This window comes from Hippocampus comes, unplaced genomic scaffold (genome assembly GCF_001891065.2).
Source record: "Hippocampus comes isolate QL1 unplaced genomic scaffold, H_comes_QL1_v1.1 scaffold237, whole genome shotgun sequence".
NCBI lineage: Eukaryota > Metazoa > Chordata > Actinopteri > Syngnathiformes > Syngnathidae > Hippocampus > Hippocampus comes.
Genome location: NW_017806159.1, coordinates 244,044 through 261,515, shown reverse-complemented (window position 1 = coordinate 261,515; position 17,472 = coordinate 244,044). Strand labels below are relative to the sequence as shown.

Genomic DNA, 17,472 nt, shown 5'->3' with positions numbered 1-17,472 from the left:
TTTCACCGATTGTCTTTTGTTTGGGATTACAAAATCATCCTCTGGGTCAAGCATTTCATCCATTCTAGATACAAACTTAAGAAGTCAATGTTTTTGTGTCTGTTGCTGGGATAGTATACGATGTCGATTGGACTATTCTTATTATATCCGGCAAAAAAAAACGTCCTTCTCACATGTCCAACTTTCCCATGTGATGGTCTTGGTATACACAACACACTTTTCTTGCCAATATTTAGCCGTCTGCCTATCTGTTAACATGTCGTAAGGAGTTTATTTAGTGCGGTTGCAGAAGCACCAATTCCGTCCACAAACAATCAATGAGCATACATCTCAACGCGTCAAATAACGTTGGTCAGTACCATTTTGATGTGCCGAATAGGGGGAGATAAGGTCTCATTCCTAAATAAAAAAAAAACAAACAAAACAGCACTGGGTTGCCGATAGTCGTCTATGAAGTGCATATTTAAAATATCTTTTGACATTGGGCTACATCACCGTGTCCAGTGGTGCTTTCGCCCTCATACAGGTGACCCTCTCCCAGCGCAGTACCCCCGGAGAATCTTCAGCGCCCGGCGTCCGTCATCCGGCGCGTCACGCATTTACCAGCCGCGGGCTCTTGTCGTCCAAGAATTGAATGAGCTCCTCGTAGGCCTCGGCGTTTTTCTCCTCCTCATCGTTTGCAGCGGGTTCGTTCAAAAGAGTGTCCTTTATTTAGCCCGCCTGCAGGCAGAGAGGTGGCCCAAAAAAAAAACTTCATCTCCCAAAATTCATAATTTGTCTCGTCACCATCAAACCCGAGCCTCGCCCAGCGGCTACCTGTCACCGCGCTAGTGTCCTTTTTACTCATGTTAGCGGACAAACTCGAACTCACTTTTCAGGCGCACGCAGTGAGCGTCGCGACTTTCACCTGGCAGGTCGATTAAACTCATTTTAAGTCCAGACTCCGGACCCATAACTAATAAAAAGAGTCAACATGACAACCCACGTCCTGGCTCTTTGCGTGAACGCAGGTTTCACAAGCGTGAATCAGTCGTTCATTGATTAGGTCACGTGACGGTGTAGAGGTCTACGTCACAGTGGCGACCAGGTTGCCACAACAACAAACTAACAACAGGGGGACGAACCAAAATGAACAAATAACATGATGAGAGCATTTTATATATATATATAGAGAGAGAGAGAGGGAGTTGGAGGGGTGGCCCAGTGGTCCAGTGGTTTTTCTCCGGGTACTCTGGTTTCCTCCCTCATTCCAAAAACATGCATGGCAGGCTGATTGAACACTCTAAATTGCCCGTAGGAGTGAGTGTGAGCGCGGATGGTTGCTCATCTCTGTGTGCCCTGCGATTGGCTGGCAACCGGTTCAGGGTGTCCCCCGCCTACTGCCCGAAGATAGCTGGGATAGGCTCCAGCACCCCCTGCGACCCTTGTGAGGATTAAGCGAATCAGAAAATGGATGGATGGATAGATAGATACAAACACACACACACACACACACACACATACACACACACACACACACACACACACACACACACACACACACACACACACACACACACACACACGTGTGTGTGTACACAGTAATATAGTCATGATAATAGTAGCAGTAGTAGTCGTAGTAGTAGTAGAAGACAAGCGTAGGATGTAAATGACGAATTTAATAAAAACAAATAGAGCAGAGCACCAGCCCACATTTAGCAGCATGTATCATATAGGGTGAAAGGAACAACATGAAAGGCTGACATTTACTTGTTTCCTTTGGTTTACAGCATGTGCGCCTGCCCTTTACATCACTCAACACAATTCCTCCACATTTAAGTTCCACCACCCGAAAAAAGTGTAGGCCTACTTGAGAGGCCAAAGTGAAAATGTTGACAAGGCACAGCCCAAAGGAATACACACACACACACACACACACACACACACCGCTTCATTAGGTACAATTCCACAATCGGATCATACTTGAACAAAAGTGATTTGTTTTAAAATTAAACGCTTGGATGTCGTTTGCTGATAGCGTAGTTGCCTAAAAAGTCTAAAAAGTATATGTGAACGTTTTCAGAAAACAAGATAAAACATAAATTCAACAAACCTTCACTTCACAATCCTCCATCAATACGACTTCTACAAAAATGGTCCAATTTGCCCTTGTATGAAGAGTCAACCAAAATCATCCACAAATTTTCATCAAACTGCATACTGCAATTCATCTGACAGCAGTTTACGAGATTACAACATCGGAAACATTGGTCAACAATATCAAACATCCACTTTCTTATCATTGTTTTGTGTACCTCCCTGAAATGTATGCGGTTATATCACCTGAAGAGATCGCTCAACTTATCATGACCTTTATATATTGTAATAAGGTTGGCACCGCTGACAAAACAAAAAAAAAAAAAAAAAGTTTTATGGGTCATCCTGTTATGTGTCAGTTGTTTTGCTGTTCTTCACACACAACCAACACAAACAAAGTACACACAGTGCGAACAGAAACCGTGCCTCTTGCTGGATAAGGTTTGCCAGTAACTTCGCGAGCAGGTGTGTGTTGCTGTTCCTCAAAACCCTCACTGGTCTCGCTTTTTCGGTCACGTTCTTTATCCTCGTGTGTGTGTGAAAGTTCTTCTCAAGCGGCAGTTTCACACTCGGGTTGCTTTTCTCTCTTATGCGTCACTCTGATTGTGCTTTACCGGGATGGATGCATCGGAAGGGTGTGTAGCGATGGGATTGTTTTTTTGTTTTTTTTTAATGATTGCCGCCCAAATGTCAGCTGGCATTCTCCACTGTGCTCATTTGACATAATCACACTTAATGGGTAAGCGCATCAGACTTGCTTTTAGTGTACCTCTCAAATGCCGTTCAGTGCACGTGTTCACCACACGTACCGCGGCTAAGTGGAGGAAGGAAAGTGGAAGTTCCCCACAGTCGTCCTTCCTCCCCGCATTGCAACCTCTCACATTTGAGAATTCTGACCACAAACCTACCCCGGCGTTACCCAGAAGCCTTTGCAAAGGTTTTTCCACAAGGGCGCTCAAACAAGAACATCCAGCTGCAGGCAGAAAGGAAAGTTGGCTTGACATTTTTTTCATTAACGCGAGTCCAAGCGCGGGTTCTTCGAGATGTGCCTTGAGTTCTTCCTCTCCGTCAGCCATGCTGCCGTCAAGTGTTTTCGGTAATGGTTTGAAATGTGATTTTGGTGTTCTCTATGAATTTGCAGTTCTGATTTCAGTCAGACAAAATTCCATTTATCTTTATATCTTTACACTGTTTCGACGCACACCAAAAGAAATGACATTTAAGTTCGCGACCAGAATTTCCGAAATACGCTCCGCACACACTTCAGGAGCAAAACGTTGTGTGAGAGAACATTTTTACGGGACAATATTTTCTATAATAAGCGGACTTTGAGTTTTGTGCAACTGTGCATGTCTTCACTGGTGCGTGTGAGGCTTTTAGGGCAGGGCTAGCATCCACCACGACCTGGCAGGAAAAACAGGAATAGGCCTTGTCATCTGACGATTACACAACCTTGCTTACAATTCTCACTTGGCTGGAAAAAAAAAAAAAAAAAAAGGCAGCAGGAACTGTTCCTTCTTCTGTAATTTAAAACCATCAAAACAAGTCGCACCACTTGTAAATCAACATGTACTTTATTCCAAAGTGTTTGGTTGACTGGTTTACGTCGTGCGCTTATTTCACGCTACTCAACAATGTACGGCGTTGGCTCATGTGGCAAGGCAATTAAAAAAAAAAAATGGTAGAAAATAAAATCTGGACAGAATTTGTGTCCATTCATCCTCGGAAATAAGGTGAGGTGAGGGTCGCCGGGCTCACAACCCTTGTTTTTGTTCACCGCAAACATTTTTTTTTTGATGGGGTTAAGGTGAAGGCCCACCAAGTTCAACCATCTCGGCACAGTCGATCTTGGATTCAGTCTTTTAAAGTATGCACGGTGCATAAAACTCGTCTGAATTCCTTTTCTGTACGGAACAGTCACGAAGAAAAATGATCCATCCACCGAGGTTAGAAAATATGTTGATCTTATCTTCCATAGCAAGTCTTACGTGCAGAAGCACTTTGTCCCGGAAGGTGAATATGTGGAGAAAATGTCATCTGCGCTCCGCTGGAGCTACTTTGAAGGCAAGCTAATCGAGTTAATCGCAGTATCTGCACATTGGAAAATTAAACCTTGACGGGGTATTTAACCCTTTCGGGGGCAGCGGTTACCACAGTGGCCAGCTAAGCATGTTATCGGGTTACAAGGGTACGTGAAAAGGGTTCATTTGTTTGATCTTGCATCGATTTCAACTTCCATTAATTGGAAGGGTCTCACAGCTTTTGATGAGCTATTTTATTTCAACATTTTCCCCACATATTCATTCAGTAGATGTTTCTTTTTTTCCAAACTTGAGTTCATGAAAAACAATGAAGCCTTTTCTTTTTTTTTTTAAATTCAATTATTTTCTTACCCACCACAAGAGACCTTGGCTTCTTTCTTTCTTACTTTCCTTTCATTTTCAAGAGATTGATTCCGCATTCCCTCCCCACTCCGCTATGTGGAATCTTTGGCTAATAGTGAGCTCCACGCCATTATAACTGCATAAAGTGAGGCCAGATGAAATACGTCGCATAACAAATTGAAGTGAACTCGAGATCAGCTCTTGCTCCGTGAGAAATCAAGCAAGCCTTAAGCGTGATGACGAGGAACTTCAAAAGATTTGTCACTGGGGGTCTGTTTCGACTTCACACCTTCACACTTCGACTGTATTCTCCATTTACGCTGTGCGCGTGTGGGTGCGCGTCTGTGGTAAAGGGGCGAAGCACTGTGACATTTACAAAATAACTGAAATGTGATGCGAGTTGTGCCAAGGTTGCGTATCATGTCATTATTAAATATTTCCGACTGGAATATTTCATTCATTCCAAATTTTGGATGAATGATTGAAAGCCATTCTATTTCACACCCGCACATTTCTTTTTGTCCCCCTCTAATGCATATAATATCTTAAAACCCTTAGAAAACGCGTTAAATTAGATTCCCTATTCTATTTTTGTAGTTTATCCAAATTATACGACAGGCCGGGACGCGAAAACGACATAATTTCTATCTGACTGCAGAGCATCATTGAATCTGTTCAAATCATTTCAGGGTAATTAACTGTGTATTGCAAAATGTGAGTCTCGAACTAAAATTCACAGGAAGGTTCAAGCTGGTCATATTTGCTGAAGCTTTTCTTCTGGTTATGCTTATTAACCCTTTCATGCACCAATAATGATAACTTGTAAGCTGATAACATAATAAGCTGTCCACTGCAGTGACCGCTGTCCCTGAGAGAGTTAATAATGACATTTTATTTAGTTGACAGGTTTTCTGTTATTATTTTGCAATGTGAAACCCAGTGGCATAACTTTTATCTTGTATGTTAAAAAAAAAACACATTGTGCCATGTATCTCATATGAAAAAGTTCTAATAATGTAGTAGGACACAGTTTAGTAATTGAATAAATTTTTATTGAAACAAAGTTTGACTTTGCTCTGACTGAACAGCAAAGCCGGGATTGACTTTTCAATAAGAGAAAACCCATTCCTTCAAAACATACACAAGCTTCACAGCAACGTGGCTTCATTTTACATGATTTTTGTCCAAATCCTCCATTCAATATTTCGGAAACGATAAAGATATAACAAAAGAAACTCAATTTATGGGCATTATTTGATCAATCAAATCCAATTTATTGGGACAAAAAAATATACAAGCTCTGCAAATACCTGAGCTCCTGTTTGAGTGCATGAGTGCCATTTCATTGCTAAAATGTAATTACATCAGATCCCCCCCCCCAACAAAAAAATAAAACAATTAAGCAATCCTACTGTTGGATGCTCAAAAATAATATTCAACATACATACATATATAGACAGTTGAGTTCAAAATAATAGCAGTGTGTTTCAGAAGCTCCAAATCCTTTAGTCGTAAAATTTTTATTTCCACGCTTCCCCAGGCACAGAACATTATATTTGAAAATGAGGAAACGTTTATCCATTTTTGGACAGCTTTTACAGAAAATGAAGAAAAATGAAAGTTGTGCTGTTAAGAAAAAAAACTGTCATAAAAACTCATATATTTACATTACAAACTCCAATTTTCAAGGATTTATTATTCAACTCATATTCAGTTGTATAACCACCTCTGACCCCATAACTTTTGTATTCCGATAAAGATCCGGGGATTGATCTGGGCATGACATAATTACTTCTTTTGGTGTGGAACCAAAACGCTGCTCGCTAACTCGCGTATTTGGCATCAATGTGTTGTCGAAACGCCCACTACCAAGGCATTACCAGGCAAGATGACCTCGACAACTATTTTCATATATGCAAACCTTTATCAGACTCCGCTAATTGTTTGCCAAGTAGTAATAAAACTGCTCTTATTTTGAACACAGCTGTAGACATATTGTCCGTGTATATACAGAAAATAGCACATTTATGGTATATGGTTACACACAGAAAATTCAGCTCACACAAAGCTGACTTTTTTCCCAATCGTCGTTTTATTCTTAGTTGACTTGTGCCGGTTAGATAACAGAAAAGTACATTTTCACAGGTTCGAGATGTAAACAAATTTCTGTGCCACGGTTTGCGCACATTAAAGTTGGGTGGTGGTTGCTTAGCACCAGAGAATAAGAAGAAAAAAAAAAAGAGAGAGAGAGAGAGAGAGAGAGAGAGAGAGAGAGAGAGAGAGAGAGAGAGAGAGAGAAAAAGCTGCCTTTTGATCAAGATATTACATTCAAAGAAAATATGAGGTTAATTAAGTTGCTGAGTTGCCCTCTGAGAATTTTGGTCTGCTTACAAAACTTGCTGTCACAACGAAATGATGTATCAGGTAGTTTAGGAAACTGACATCAGATCATTTCCGCATAAGCCTTCCAAAAGTGGACTTTTGGTTTCATCAACAGTTTTCACTGTCGGCCTGGAATAAATCGTTACCTTGTTGCAAGTGCGTTGGCTAAAGTGCAAGGTCAGCGATACATAACACATCATTTCTTCTCACAGGCTGCAGTGAGGCCTCTCTGAGGTAAAATTCCTTTTTCTTTTTCTTTTTTTTTGTTCACAGTGCAAAGCAGTTTGCTTCAACTTGAATTTGTATTTTGTACCTATCGCTTTTGTAGCATCTAGAATTGATCGTCAAAAAACGTTTTTTTGCAGTACAATTGATGAGCTCAAAAGTTTAGCAAGCTAAGTCTACATATGTCAGGTCAATGACATCACACCTAAAAAAAAAGTTGACTAACGCCTTAATGTACATCATCTATAATTTCAGACCTCTGAAGTTTAAGGCATCATGTATAGAAAATACTTCACGCAGAGTTGAAAAAGAACATTATGTTTGAAAGGATATACAAATAGGGTGCAATATACAAACAGCTATTTACAGGGCTTAAGACCCACCCAAAGACCGAAACGTAAACTCCGCACACATAAATATGAACATGAACAAATGAGCTTCATATGAAAAGCTACAGCATTGATTCATTTAATAATTTTTTTTTTTTTTTTTTAATCTTTGAGAGCAAACAAGCTTCTAAACGCGTGTGAATAGAACTGTTGTTAGCCGAGAAGTCAATGAAAAAAGGATGCGAAAAAGCTCAATCGGTAAAAGGGTGTCGTGAAGCAATCCTTCTTGGTTTGGTTTTGGTGTTTGATGAGCAGTTTGACGATTTACGTGCAAAATAAATGGAAGTGAATTGCTTTGCCGCAATGTCATGACAGAGTATTGCATTTTTTGCCAACCCTGCTCTTACGTTACACAACCAATTTCACATTTAATCCTCAACATGCACATTATTTTAATTGTATCGCAATCGTGTTCCATGCCTGACGATTTTAACACATCAGTTGTGACTGTTCTGAATTTGACAATTTTTTTATTATTACTTTTTTTTAATATACATATATATATATATATATATATATATATTTGCATGATAACACTTGTCATACTTACACATTACATAAGAGAGGGCAAAGTGTTGAAAATGTGCAATAAAAGGCAGATAAAATGAGAGGTAACCCCTATATAAACCCTGATGATGATATCATTTTTGTTCTAAGAAATCCACAGAACAGGAAAAAAAAATGTTCATGAATTAGAATTTAAAGCAGCCAACAATATCGTATACAGTTTCATAGCAAAGGCGAATAACATTTGTCACAATAATTTTGGTTGTTAAAAATAACTGCGTAGGCATTGTTTTTGGATTACGTTTTGATTGTCTTTCACACTATTCAACACTAAAATGCAAATAAAGACCCCCTGCCTCCACCCCTGATTACACATTTCATTTACAGCGCCATGAAAAAGTATTTGCCCTTTTCTCAAATTCTTATTTTGTATTTCCTACAGCTATCCAAATCTAGCTGATCCTAAGTGCAAGAGTAATCGCCGTTCTTATTAAATCATAAAATAAACACATTTTTTGGAAAGCTGAGTTTTACTGACAACACCCTAGTCTGGTTACCCCCTGACTTGTTCAATTAAGAAATGACTGAAATAGAACATGTCTGACAAAATGAAGTCAGCCAAAAGATTAAAAAAAAAAAGCTGCAACAAAATACTGTCAACCAAAGAAATTAGAGATGAGTCATAAAATCGTTGATATTTTTCAGTCTGGATGGGTTTGCAAAGTGGTGAGTCATTGTCCTATGTATTTACAAGATGAAAGCTGATTTTTTTGAAGGTGTGTGTCTTGTTACATCTGGTGTAAAAGTATTTCAGAAAAAGATCAGACTAACAGTCAAACATAGTGACGGTAGTGTGATGGTCTGGGGATGCTGTGTTCATTCAGGACCTGGACAATTTGCTGTGATTGATTGAAGCTCAATTTCTGCTCTCTGAATCTCATTCATACATCAATATAAATACCAATAACTTGTGAAGAGGGCAAATAGGTTTTCATATTACTGAACATATATTTTTCCTCCCCCGCACCCCCCCCAAAAAAAATTTTTACGCTTCTTAGTTTACAAAACCATGTTGAACTAAGTTTGGTCCACTTTAAAAGGCCCCAAGCTACCTGAGCATCTTTGTAAACTAGAGCAGGTGGAGAACCTCATATCTCAAATTTAGCAGTAATAAAAAAATAATTTAATATTAATTTCATATCAATGGAAATTTGACCCTATAAAATAAATACTGTAACAAAGCAAAGCTGAATAGTGATCATGGCACAAGAATTAATATAGCTTCAAAAATGCAGGACACAATGAGAAACAATATTACCACCGGCAAACAAGTCCAAATGGACAACAAGCAGCATCAGGTGACCAAAATCACAATTTGCAGCAGACTTTTGTTCTTTGTTACGAAGGAAAATTGGGCCACATAGGAAGGGGAAAAAAAACAAGATTTTACCGCCCCCCCCATGAAAAAAAAAAAAAGCTTTAATATTTAAGTCATAATATCACTAGAAAAAAATGTTTGATTCAAATTGCATATTAACAAGTCAATGTCCAAATTCCCACACAAATGTAAACACATAAGTCACGGTGTCTCTCTCTCGAGCTGCCGTGTCATTACCTGGAAAAAAATCACTCAATATTAGTTCGATAAAGCTCTCCTGACTGATGATCAAACAATCCCAAGAAAATATGCATTTCAAGACGGCGTCGTCCTTTCTCAGGAAACAAAACATTTGAACAATTACTTACGTTCGACTGCTCCTACTGATGACTGAGATGATTGTCCACTTACTTTATTTTCATAATTACAACTTCATTCTTACAATGCGTTAACCTTATGTTATTTATTTTTTTCCTTTCAGTGTGGTTCGCATACTCCTTCATACTTTGGAAATAGTGAGCGTTACGAAGCCTAAACAGAAGGACCAACCTCCAAATCCTTGAGGTCTGTTTTAGCACGCTTTTCAAATGCTCTCACTATAACCGATTTGATCTCGTTTGTAGCAGCGCGCACTGCCACGAAGCCTTCATATGGTTTCTCAGCTCTTCAAATTCACACTGCTTGTAGCTGAAAAGCTTGTACTCGCGCTACATGGGTCTGCAGCTCGATAAAAGGTTTGGGAAACAAAACAAAAAAAAAAAAAATGAGAATGAAAATCTTCCCCATACTTGTCTTTAAATTTGATATCCGTCGTTTCACTGGAACGTATGTTCACCGCGAACGATATGCGAGGAGAACTCATAACGGTCTTTGCTGTGGTGACCACAGATGTTACATTCCAGCGGATCCCTGTATCCATGGCAACCCATGTGGATCGTATACATGACGTGGTCCAGGAAGAGCACTTGGCAATGGTCGCACTGGAAGGCCCGCAACTCCCGACCTTCCCGTCCAAACACCCGCACCCCTTCCTGGACTGCGGGCCTCTCTCCGGCTTCTCGCAACAGCCCGCTCGCAGCTCCTGAGCCAGTTCTGGGTGACGCATCTGTCACGTGATCACCCGAATAAACCGCGGGGCTCGAGCGTGACCTGAGACCGGACGGGAGATTGCCGCCGGGGTTAAGGTGCCGCTCTCGAGGGCTGCTGCGAGCCGATTCGGGCGAGTCGCCTCCGCTGTTGCTCGGCGACTCTTCGTGTCCCGAGTGTGTGGGGCGGCCATGCCGAGGCAACGACACGGGCCCGTTGGAGATGCTGTGGCCGGGGAAGTCGGAAGGTAATGTGGGCTGCAGTGGCAGTGAGTCGGTATTCCCTGAACGCTCCACTCTCTGGTCGAGAGGCAGAACGTGATGGTAGAGTGGGTTGACCATGGGCACATGTTGCAGAATGGGCCGAAGTGTTTCTGATCCCAAATATGTCAGGGCATTGCCCATCGATTGGTCCATCATGTGGGCCGACAAGAGCTCAGGCTGCTTCTCAAACTTGAGGCCCATCTCATATCCCATTTCAGGGTAGCCGTAGCGCATCATCTTTTCACCTGTTTAAAAACAGAGCAGTATGATGACCTGGTCTGGGTTTTACGGTGATGGGCACACGAGGCTGTGTTTGCACATTGGTTTCACCGGTCTCTAATAAACCAGAAAATGGGACATGCTATGTTCTACATCACGCTTTTGGTCTTGGTTTCCACTCCATTCGCAGCTACATCGTACTGTGTGACAAAATGTAGACGTCCGATACGAGAATGCCGGATCACATTTTTTTTTTTTTTAACCCTTTCAGGGACAGCGGTCACTACAGTGGACAGCTTATCATGTGATCAGGTTATCAATAGTGGTGCATGAAAGGGTTAAGTTGATATTTTTACTTCCTGAGATTACACAGTGAACTTTTTCAATTTACACTACTCAAGAAAGTGACGGCTATTCAGCCTTCAGGAAACATTTCAGGATCGACCAACAGTGAAAGGAATTATATATATTATATTTTTTAACCGTACCAGGTGAATCTAATTGAACATTCTTGAAACTTTTGAATGCTCATGTCCAACCGTTCAATCTTTCGTACTTTTGATACGACAAGAAGGAGCTGAATGGCAAAATTCACTGCAGGTATTCGATATATGAATTCACCGGTACATTTCCAAGGACGTTTGCTTCAATTCATCTTTGTGACACTTCCAGGCTCCCTGTATCTCTCTTTTCAACTGCCAATTACACTTTGTAACACGTTCAACCCAGTGGCTCCGCAAACATTCTGTTGAAAGCTTCAGAATGGTGAGTTACTGGTCATTGTCGTTTTAACAAATAATATTCTTAACGCTTGTGGTAAAAGGACCCAAACTTGGCCCACTTCTTTTTACACTGTATAAGGATTTGAATGATAATATTCACCATGATTAAAGAAACCACACTTTTAAAAAATTAATCAAAAAATTCTGTGTCGCCCAAGTTAAGCCCCTCCAGCATTTCATTTGTTTTATTTGACATTCTGATATATATATATATATATATATATATATATATATATATATATATATCTTAAAGAGCCGCAAATCCAGGAAAGGAAGTCAAAAGTCAGAGCCCACTTCCTTTCGAGAATAACTCAACCGTGTAGTTTGTCATTTACATGTTTTACTTGATGTTCAATGTGTGAAAGTATGAAACGTGGAAAGCCCCATCCATCTACTAATGTAGACCAAACCTTCCAGAGCAAGGATGCGGTGAGCTGTAAATAAGATTGCAAGTAGCAACGTTACAGGTGTACCTAACCACAAAATGAAAACCCATTTCCTTGCCACTTTGTCCTGAGGCTGCTCTTACTTCCTCAATCTGTGTATCTTAGATCTGCCAAAACAAATAACACTTCTGGCTGGTCTTTCTGGTGGGGTTTTTTTTTTCCAATATAGAATATGATTTTGTAATTTGAATATATTTTGCCAGGGAACCCGTTTTCCTGATTATATGCATTTAATTGTTTACATTGATCGTATTTTCAAATCACGATCTCAAACGTGACTCGTGTCCATCTGCCCGCCAATGCTAGATAAGACGAAGCATTTAAACCAGCTGACGAGCTGCTTGTGTTGATAAATACCCACCCACAAATTTCTGCGGTGTGGTGCTCTTCCTTTTTCCAACATTGCTGTTTAGTCTTTCAATCACGAGCGGCCGCTCAAACGTCGTCATGGGCCTTGGATCTTTCGGAACCTCACCTGGGGGAAAAAAAATGATCAAGACAACTAATTACCTTTTCGTGGAGGCAGAAATTACAATGGAAACGTTTTAATGCATTACAGAGATTTTATTGTTTTGAAAGTGACATGGTTTATGATAAATGTAACATAATGTTAAATGCTAAAGATTGGCTAACGAAATTAGCATTGATGTAGCTGTAGTTTTAACAATTTAAGACAAACACTGGGCCCTAGACTGGTACCTGGCCACGCGAAGTGAGTAGACATCAGCTAGTTTGTTGATTATCAGAGTTGCAAAGAAGTTATATTTTGATAAAAGGGCGCAACCGCCTTTTCCTTCGTCAAAAACATACGATACGATTAGCAAGCCCACGAGCTCACATAAATGTTTTCGTTTTTTTTTAATAACAAATGTGTTTGTGGAGCTTATTTAAAAAGAGGAAATAATCAAATAATGAAACAGAAGAAAAGCCGACAACTTTCAAGAAAAACAAAGCTGTATTTAAGATGCATTAGGACCCGTAAGGTTTGTTTTTATTGTGAGTTGACTCGTACGTGCAACCTGCTCTGCGTAATATGTTGCAGCAGGCTTCCAAATAAAGCAGTGAAGCCATCAAAACTGGCGTCTGGCAACGATACATGGAGCCCAAGCACCCAACATTCAAGGACAAGACTTTGGAAATGTTTTTGGAGAGAAAAAAAATACCCCAAGATGGCGCCGGCTCATTGAAGAGAACCAAGCGCATGGGCATTACAACAACAACCAAAAAAAATTCTTAGTATTGGCTTAATGGTGACTTGTATAATTAATATATGAATGAATCAAAATACGTCTTTAGGAAAAAGGGTTTGCTGCTTGTGTGATATTTCAACACAAATGGTGCAGCAGCACATGTAGATGGACAACACTCAGGCATATATTCTTTATTCTTTGCGGCAAAAAATAAACACTACTAACGCACCTTACTGATCACTTTATTGTGAAACGTTTCGTAGTTTATTTTGTATGTCTGTCTGTACAGTATGTCTGTCCTCTGGTTGCCAAGGCATATACACCAGTATGAAGTATGAAATCACGATGCGCAAACTGCTTAATCTTTGACATTTTATGATGTTATTATTGTATGTTTTGACAAAGTATAATATCGCAGAGTGTTATTTGTCTAATTAGTGTGTCTTGGAGGTGCGACGCCGGAAGGGATGAATGGCATTTCCCTTCATTGTAATGGAGAAAGAAATTTTGAGAGAGGAGTGTTTTGTCATACAAGCAGAGTCACGTAACATATGAAACTCACAAGTCAAGGCACTACTTCAGTAAAAACAAAATAATAATAATAATAAAATTAAAAAAAAAAGGCTGCAATATGTTGCTGTTGTAACATGATGGGCAACATTTCCCCGAGCATGTTGCATATTTACATTCCTCAAAATATGAATTACCTGCATAAGGTCCCGTGTTGACAGTTGGGTCCAGACCAATGCTCTGCAGGTAACCGTGGCAGCGTTCTTTGTGCTCCTCAAGGGAACTGCGCTGTTTGTAGCTCCGCCCACAGTAGCTGCACTTGTGTGGTTTGCCAACTAAAAGTGAAAGAACATTCACGAGACAAGAGGTGCACCCTTTAATTCATTCACGGCTGCACCGAATAAGAATGCAGACACTCGGCGGTCGAAAAAGAGATCGTGCATCCCACTCGTCTCATAGCGGCGCCTCTGTCGACGGCAAATGTCATTCTTTCTTGCCAACGCAAACTTTATTTTTAAACGCGGTGTGTCGGTCGAATTGTGAAATCAGTCCACATGTGTATTAGAAAGGAGCTTTACCGCCAGGTAAAATATCCAAGCAGTTCTGTTGATGCTGCATTGAAACAATATTTAGGCTTTTGTTCTTGTGGTCTTAACCAAATAAAACACTGGGATAGAATTATAGGCATTTTAGACAAGGACATGGCATGACGCAAATGAATGAATCAACATATTCCGTTCCTTTGATTACTTTTAAGAGTGCAAGTGGCAGGAACTTTGTCAATCCGAAATTTTGTGGTCTTTATGAATTGACAAAAATTATTGTTTGAGTATCGAGTATTTCTTTTTTTTTTTTTTTTCATATAAACGGGGGCTAATGACAGCAAGTTTCAATATTATTCAAGTGTGGGTGCACGAGAGACATCCCGCTTTATATTTAGCAACCCACCGCCATATGACATTGTGCAGATGTTGGAAAGACCTTTCGAGTTAACCTTTCAGATGGCCTCTCAATTATTCATGCAAATAGTCCGCATTGCTTTCTGAGACTCACTTCAATGTACTCGACTGACAAACGAATTCCGCACACTACAAACCTAAAACCTGAGGACAGTGCCCATGTCCAGACTATTCCCACTAAATTGGAGCCATAGATTTTGCGCAAAAGTGGCGATCACGTGACCGCGATTCAGATAAAACTAAGATTGCCGTACTAACTAATAAGTCACCACTTTTTTTTCCCCCCAGTGAACAATCCAAAAGTCAAAGTCGATTGGAATCAGAAAAAGCATTTAACGTGGACCGAAGCTGACAGGCAAAGTCTGTCAATATGCAATGTGATTTTATTGATTTGTATCTGACCCTCAATATCCTTTCATTGAATGACCGCCGTACAACGGCTAGCGGCAGAAAAAAAAATCCAAAAGAGCAACGCGAAGCATAGATATGAGTATTTCTATAGCCGCCAAAAAAAAAAAAAATAAATAAAAAAAAAAAAAAGGAACGGTGGTGACTAAGTCCCGAACGTCGAAATGAGCGCTCTGTCTGACCTTGATTTTTGAAGATGCAAATGAGGGGAGAGCAAATCGTCTGATGGGAAAGTGGGTTACAGTTGACAGACTCCACCAGCGCTCCTTTTTTAACCGAACCCACCGCCCCCTCGGGGGAGTCAAGTAAGACGAAGAACAGCACGTCCTTGGTTCCTAGCAACAAAGCTTTTACAGGAAGATAAATGCATCTATACCTGACAACACAAAGCGTACCTTCGGCCTTGGCGACCGCTGTCGCTGTGTCATCGCATGCTTATTTATTTTATTTTATATTTATTGCGTTTGGTTTCAAACAGGACTTGTGAGGCAGTATTCGGTGTCGAAGAAAGAAAGGAAGAAAAAAAAAGAAAGAAAGAAAACGACTGTTCAATATCTTACCAGGACCCCAATTAAACTTGTTTTATTTTTGGAATAACGTTTATGAATTTATGATCGGAAAACAATCGCAACACATTAAAATAAAACGGTTTTGCTCGATTTCTGTCAAACCTCAAGCTCAGTTGGGTTAGCCGAAGACTTTAGTACAGTTCTGTATATATCGGTGTGGTGGTAACATCCTCCAAAGGAGTTTTCGAAAAACTCATGTAAAAGTTGAATTTAAAAAAAAAAAAAAAAAAAGTTGTTCTGGGACGAAAGGGGAAAAGGACGCAAAGGAAGAGTCTTACCGGCATGAGTGCGCAAATGACCCGTGAGCGCATCACGGCGGCGACAGGCGTAGCTGCAGAAGGGGCACTTGAAGGGTTTTTCGCCCGTGTGCAACTTAATGTGCCGCAGCAGATTTCCCTTCTGAGTGAACGAGACACCACACTGGTTGCACTGGAATGGCCGCTCACCTTAATAAGGAGGCACACACAGGAATTCACCTCACCGCACTTACTGACAAAATGTGAATATAAATATCAATACATTTTCAAAATATTACATAACACCTCCGCATTCATTTGCGGGGACTGCGCGTCAACGTCAAGAGGGAGCGCTTGACATCACAAGGGTGGCAAAATACTGCAAGCATTTTGAAGTAAGTCGTGCAGTTGCACACCACTGCGATGCGTTAGTGTATGAGGTTCAGAAATGTATGTCACTTGAAATGCATCGAAATTGCAAAACGACGCAGTTGTCTGCATATTTTGGCATTTGCGCTCAGCAGCAGGAAGTTCATTTTTTTTCTTGTCGTTGTGGCGGTACTGTAACAACACCGTTCTCATGGAAAATCGTTTGACCAGCAGTCAGGTGGAAAGGAGAAATGTGATCCTATGCTGTGACAACCCACGGCTGTCGTGGCGTCATTCGGAACAGGTTGCGGGGGATTCCGAGGATATTTTTCCCTGATAATAATTTCAAGTCTGAGTTGTTGTCTTGGAAGACGAAAAAAAAAAAAGCAGGGTTCCACACCCCATTTAAAAAAAAAAAGCCTTGTTTGGCTCCAACTACAATACCGTTTGGGTGTCGACTGGGTGCATCCACGGCAATATTTTGTCCAGCTATGCCATCCTGCGCATGACTTGGGCTCAGTGCCATAGATTCCCCCACAGATGTCCGTTCTTCTCCGGTTTGGGGCTCACACCCCGGACTGGCGTTGTCGGCCTCTTCGCTCGTGTCTTCTTGCTTGATCTGTTTATCGCTCAGCTCTTCAACACAAAAACAGGGAAGGTTTAGTTTGCACATTTGAACATAGAACCGCCGTTTTTGTTTGAAACAAAACTGGGCCCAACTTAAGATTTCATTGCGGTGCGACGGAGGACGGAATTATGAGTCGATTCGGTCGGAGGATACACAGTAACCTGGCAACTGAATTGTGTCGGGAAGCTTTAGGATGGACTGCCACAATGCCCATAAAGAGAGGAGCGAAAGGTAAACAGGCTGGTCTGGTTTCTGGCTGTCTCCAGGGAAAGAGGGAGTGTCGAGGGCCGCGTCGTTTATGGCACCTTCCCGGTAATGGACACGAGCCCCGTGATAAGAGTAAGACGTTGCGCAATTGTGCGTCTGGGGGGGTGTGGAGAGAGCACGTCTGCGCGTAGCTATGCCGAGCTGCACACGCTTCCAATTGGGACCAAGCTGATTGCGCAAGAGCAGCTTGCCAGGGGGT

General features: G+C 40.9%; 1 protein-coding gene and 3 long non-coding RNA genes across 6 annotated transcripts in view; 1 reads left to right on the top strand and 3 right to left on the bottom strand.

Moving 5' to 3' along the window:
• Nucleotides 1-443: 443 nt before the first annotated feature.
• On the bottom strand, nucleotides 444-1,026 carry LOC109531197 (uncharacterized). Its single transcript, XR_002171130.1, has 2 exons — nucleotides 817-1,026; nucleotides 444-720 (listed from the first exon to the last, which is right to left on the bottom strand). It is a non-coding gene; the product is annotated as an uncharacterized LOC109531197 (long non-coding RNA).
• A 6,082-nt stretch (nucleotides 1,027-7,108) lies between these two features.
• Nucleotides 7,109-7,956, bottom strand: LOC109531268 (uncharacterized). The gene is made up of 2 exons (XR_002171141.1): nucleotides 7,459-7,956; nucleotides 7,109-7,426 (listed from the first exon to the last, which is right to left on the bottom strand). It is a non-coding gene; the product is annotated as an uncharacterized LOC109531268 (long non-coding RNA).
• Nucleotides 7,957-7,969: 13 nt separating this feature from the next.
• The window catches only part of ikzf2 (IKAROS family zinc finger 2), a 67,571-nt gene continuing 58,068 nt past the window's right edge, over nucleotides 7,970-17,472 (bottom strand). For 2 of the 3 annotated variants that reach the window (XM_019895473.1, XM_019895472.1), the window contains exons 4-8: nucleotides 16,823-17,014; nucleotides 16,052-16,219; nucleotides 14,035-14,172; nucleotides 12,499-12,612; nucleotides 7,970-10,935 (exon numbers count right to left, since the gene is read on the bottom strand). In XM_019895473.1, the coding sequence (XP_019751032.1) occupies nucleotides 10,157-10,935; nucleotides 12,499-12,612; nucleotides 14,035-14,172; nucleotides 16,052-16,219; nucleotides 16,823-17,014 (1,391 nt within the window). In that variant the 3' untranslated portion in view covers nucleotides 7,970-10,156. The remainder of the gene's footprint in view (nucleotides 10,936-12,498; nucleotides 12,613-14,034; nucleotides 14,173-16,051; nucleotides 16,220-16,822; nucleotides 17,015-17,472) is intronic. The other variant, XM_019895471.1, reaches the window with a different exon arrangement.
• Nucleotides 11,359-17,472, top strand: part of LOC109531269 (uncharacterized) — a 17,040-nt gene continuing 10,926 nt past the window's right edge. The window contains exon 1 of the long non-coding RNA XR_002171142.1: nucleotides 11,359-11,461. This is a non-coding gene — a long non-coding RNA (uncharacterized LOC109531269). The remainder of the gene's footprint in view (nucleotides 11,462-17,472) is intronic.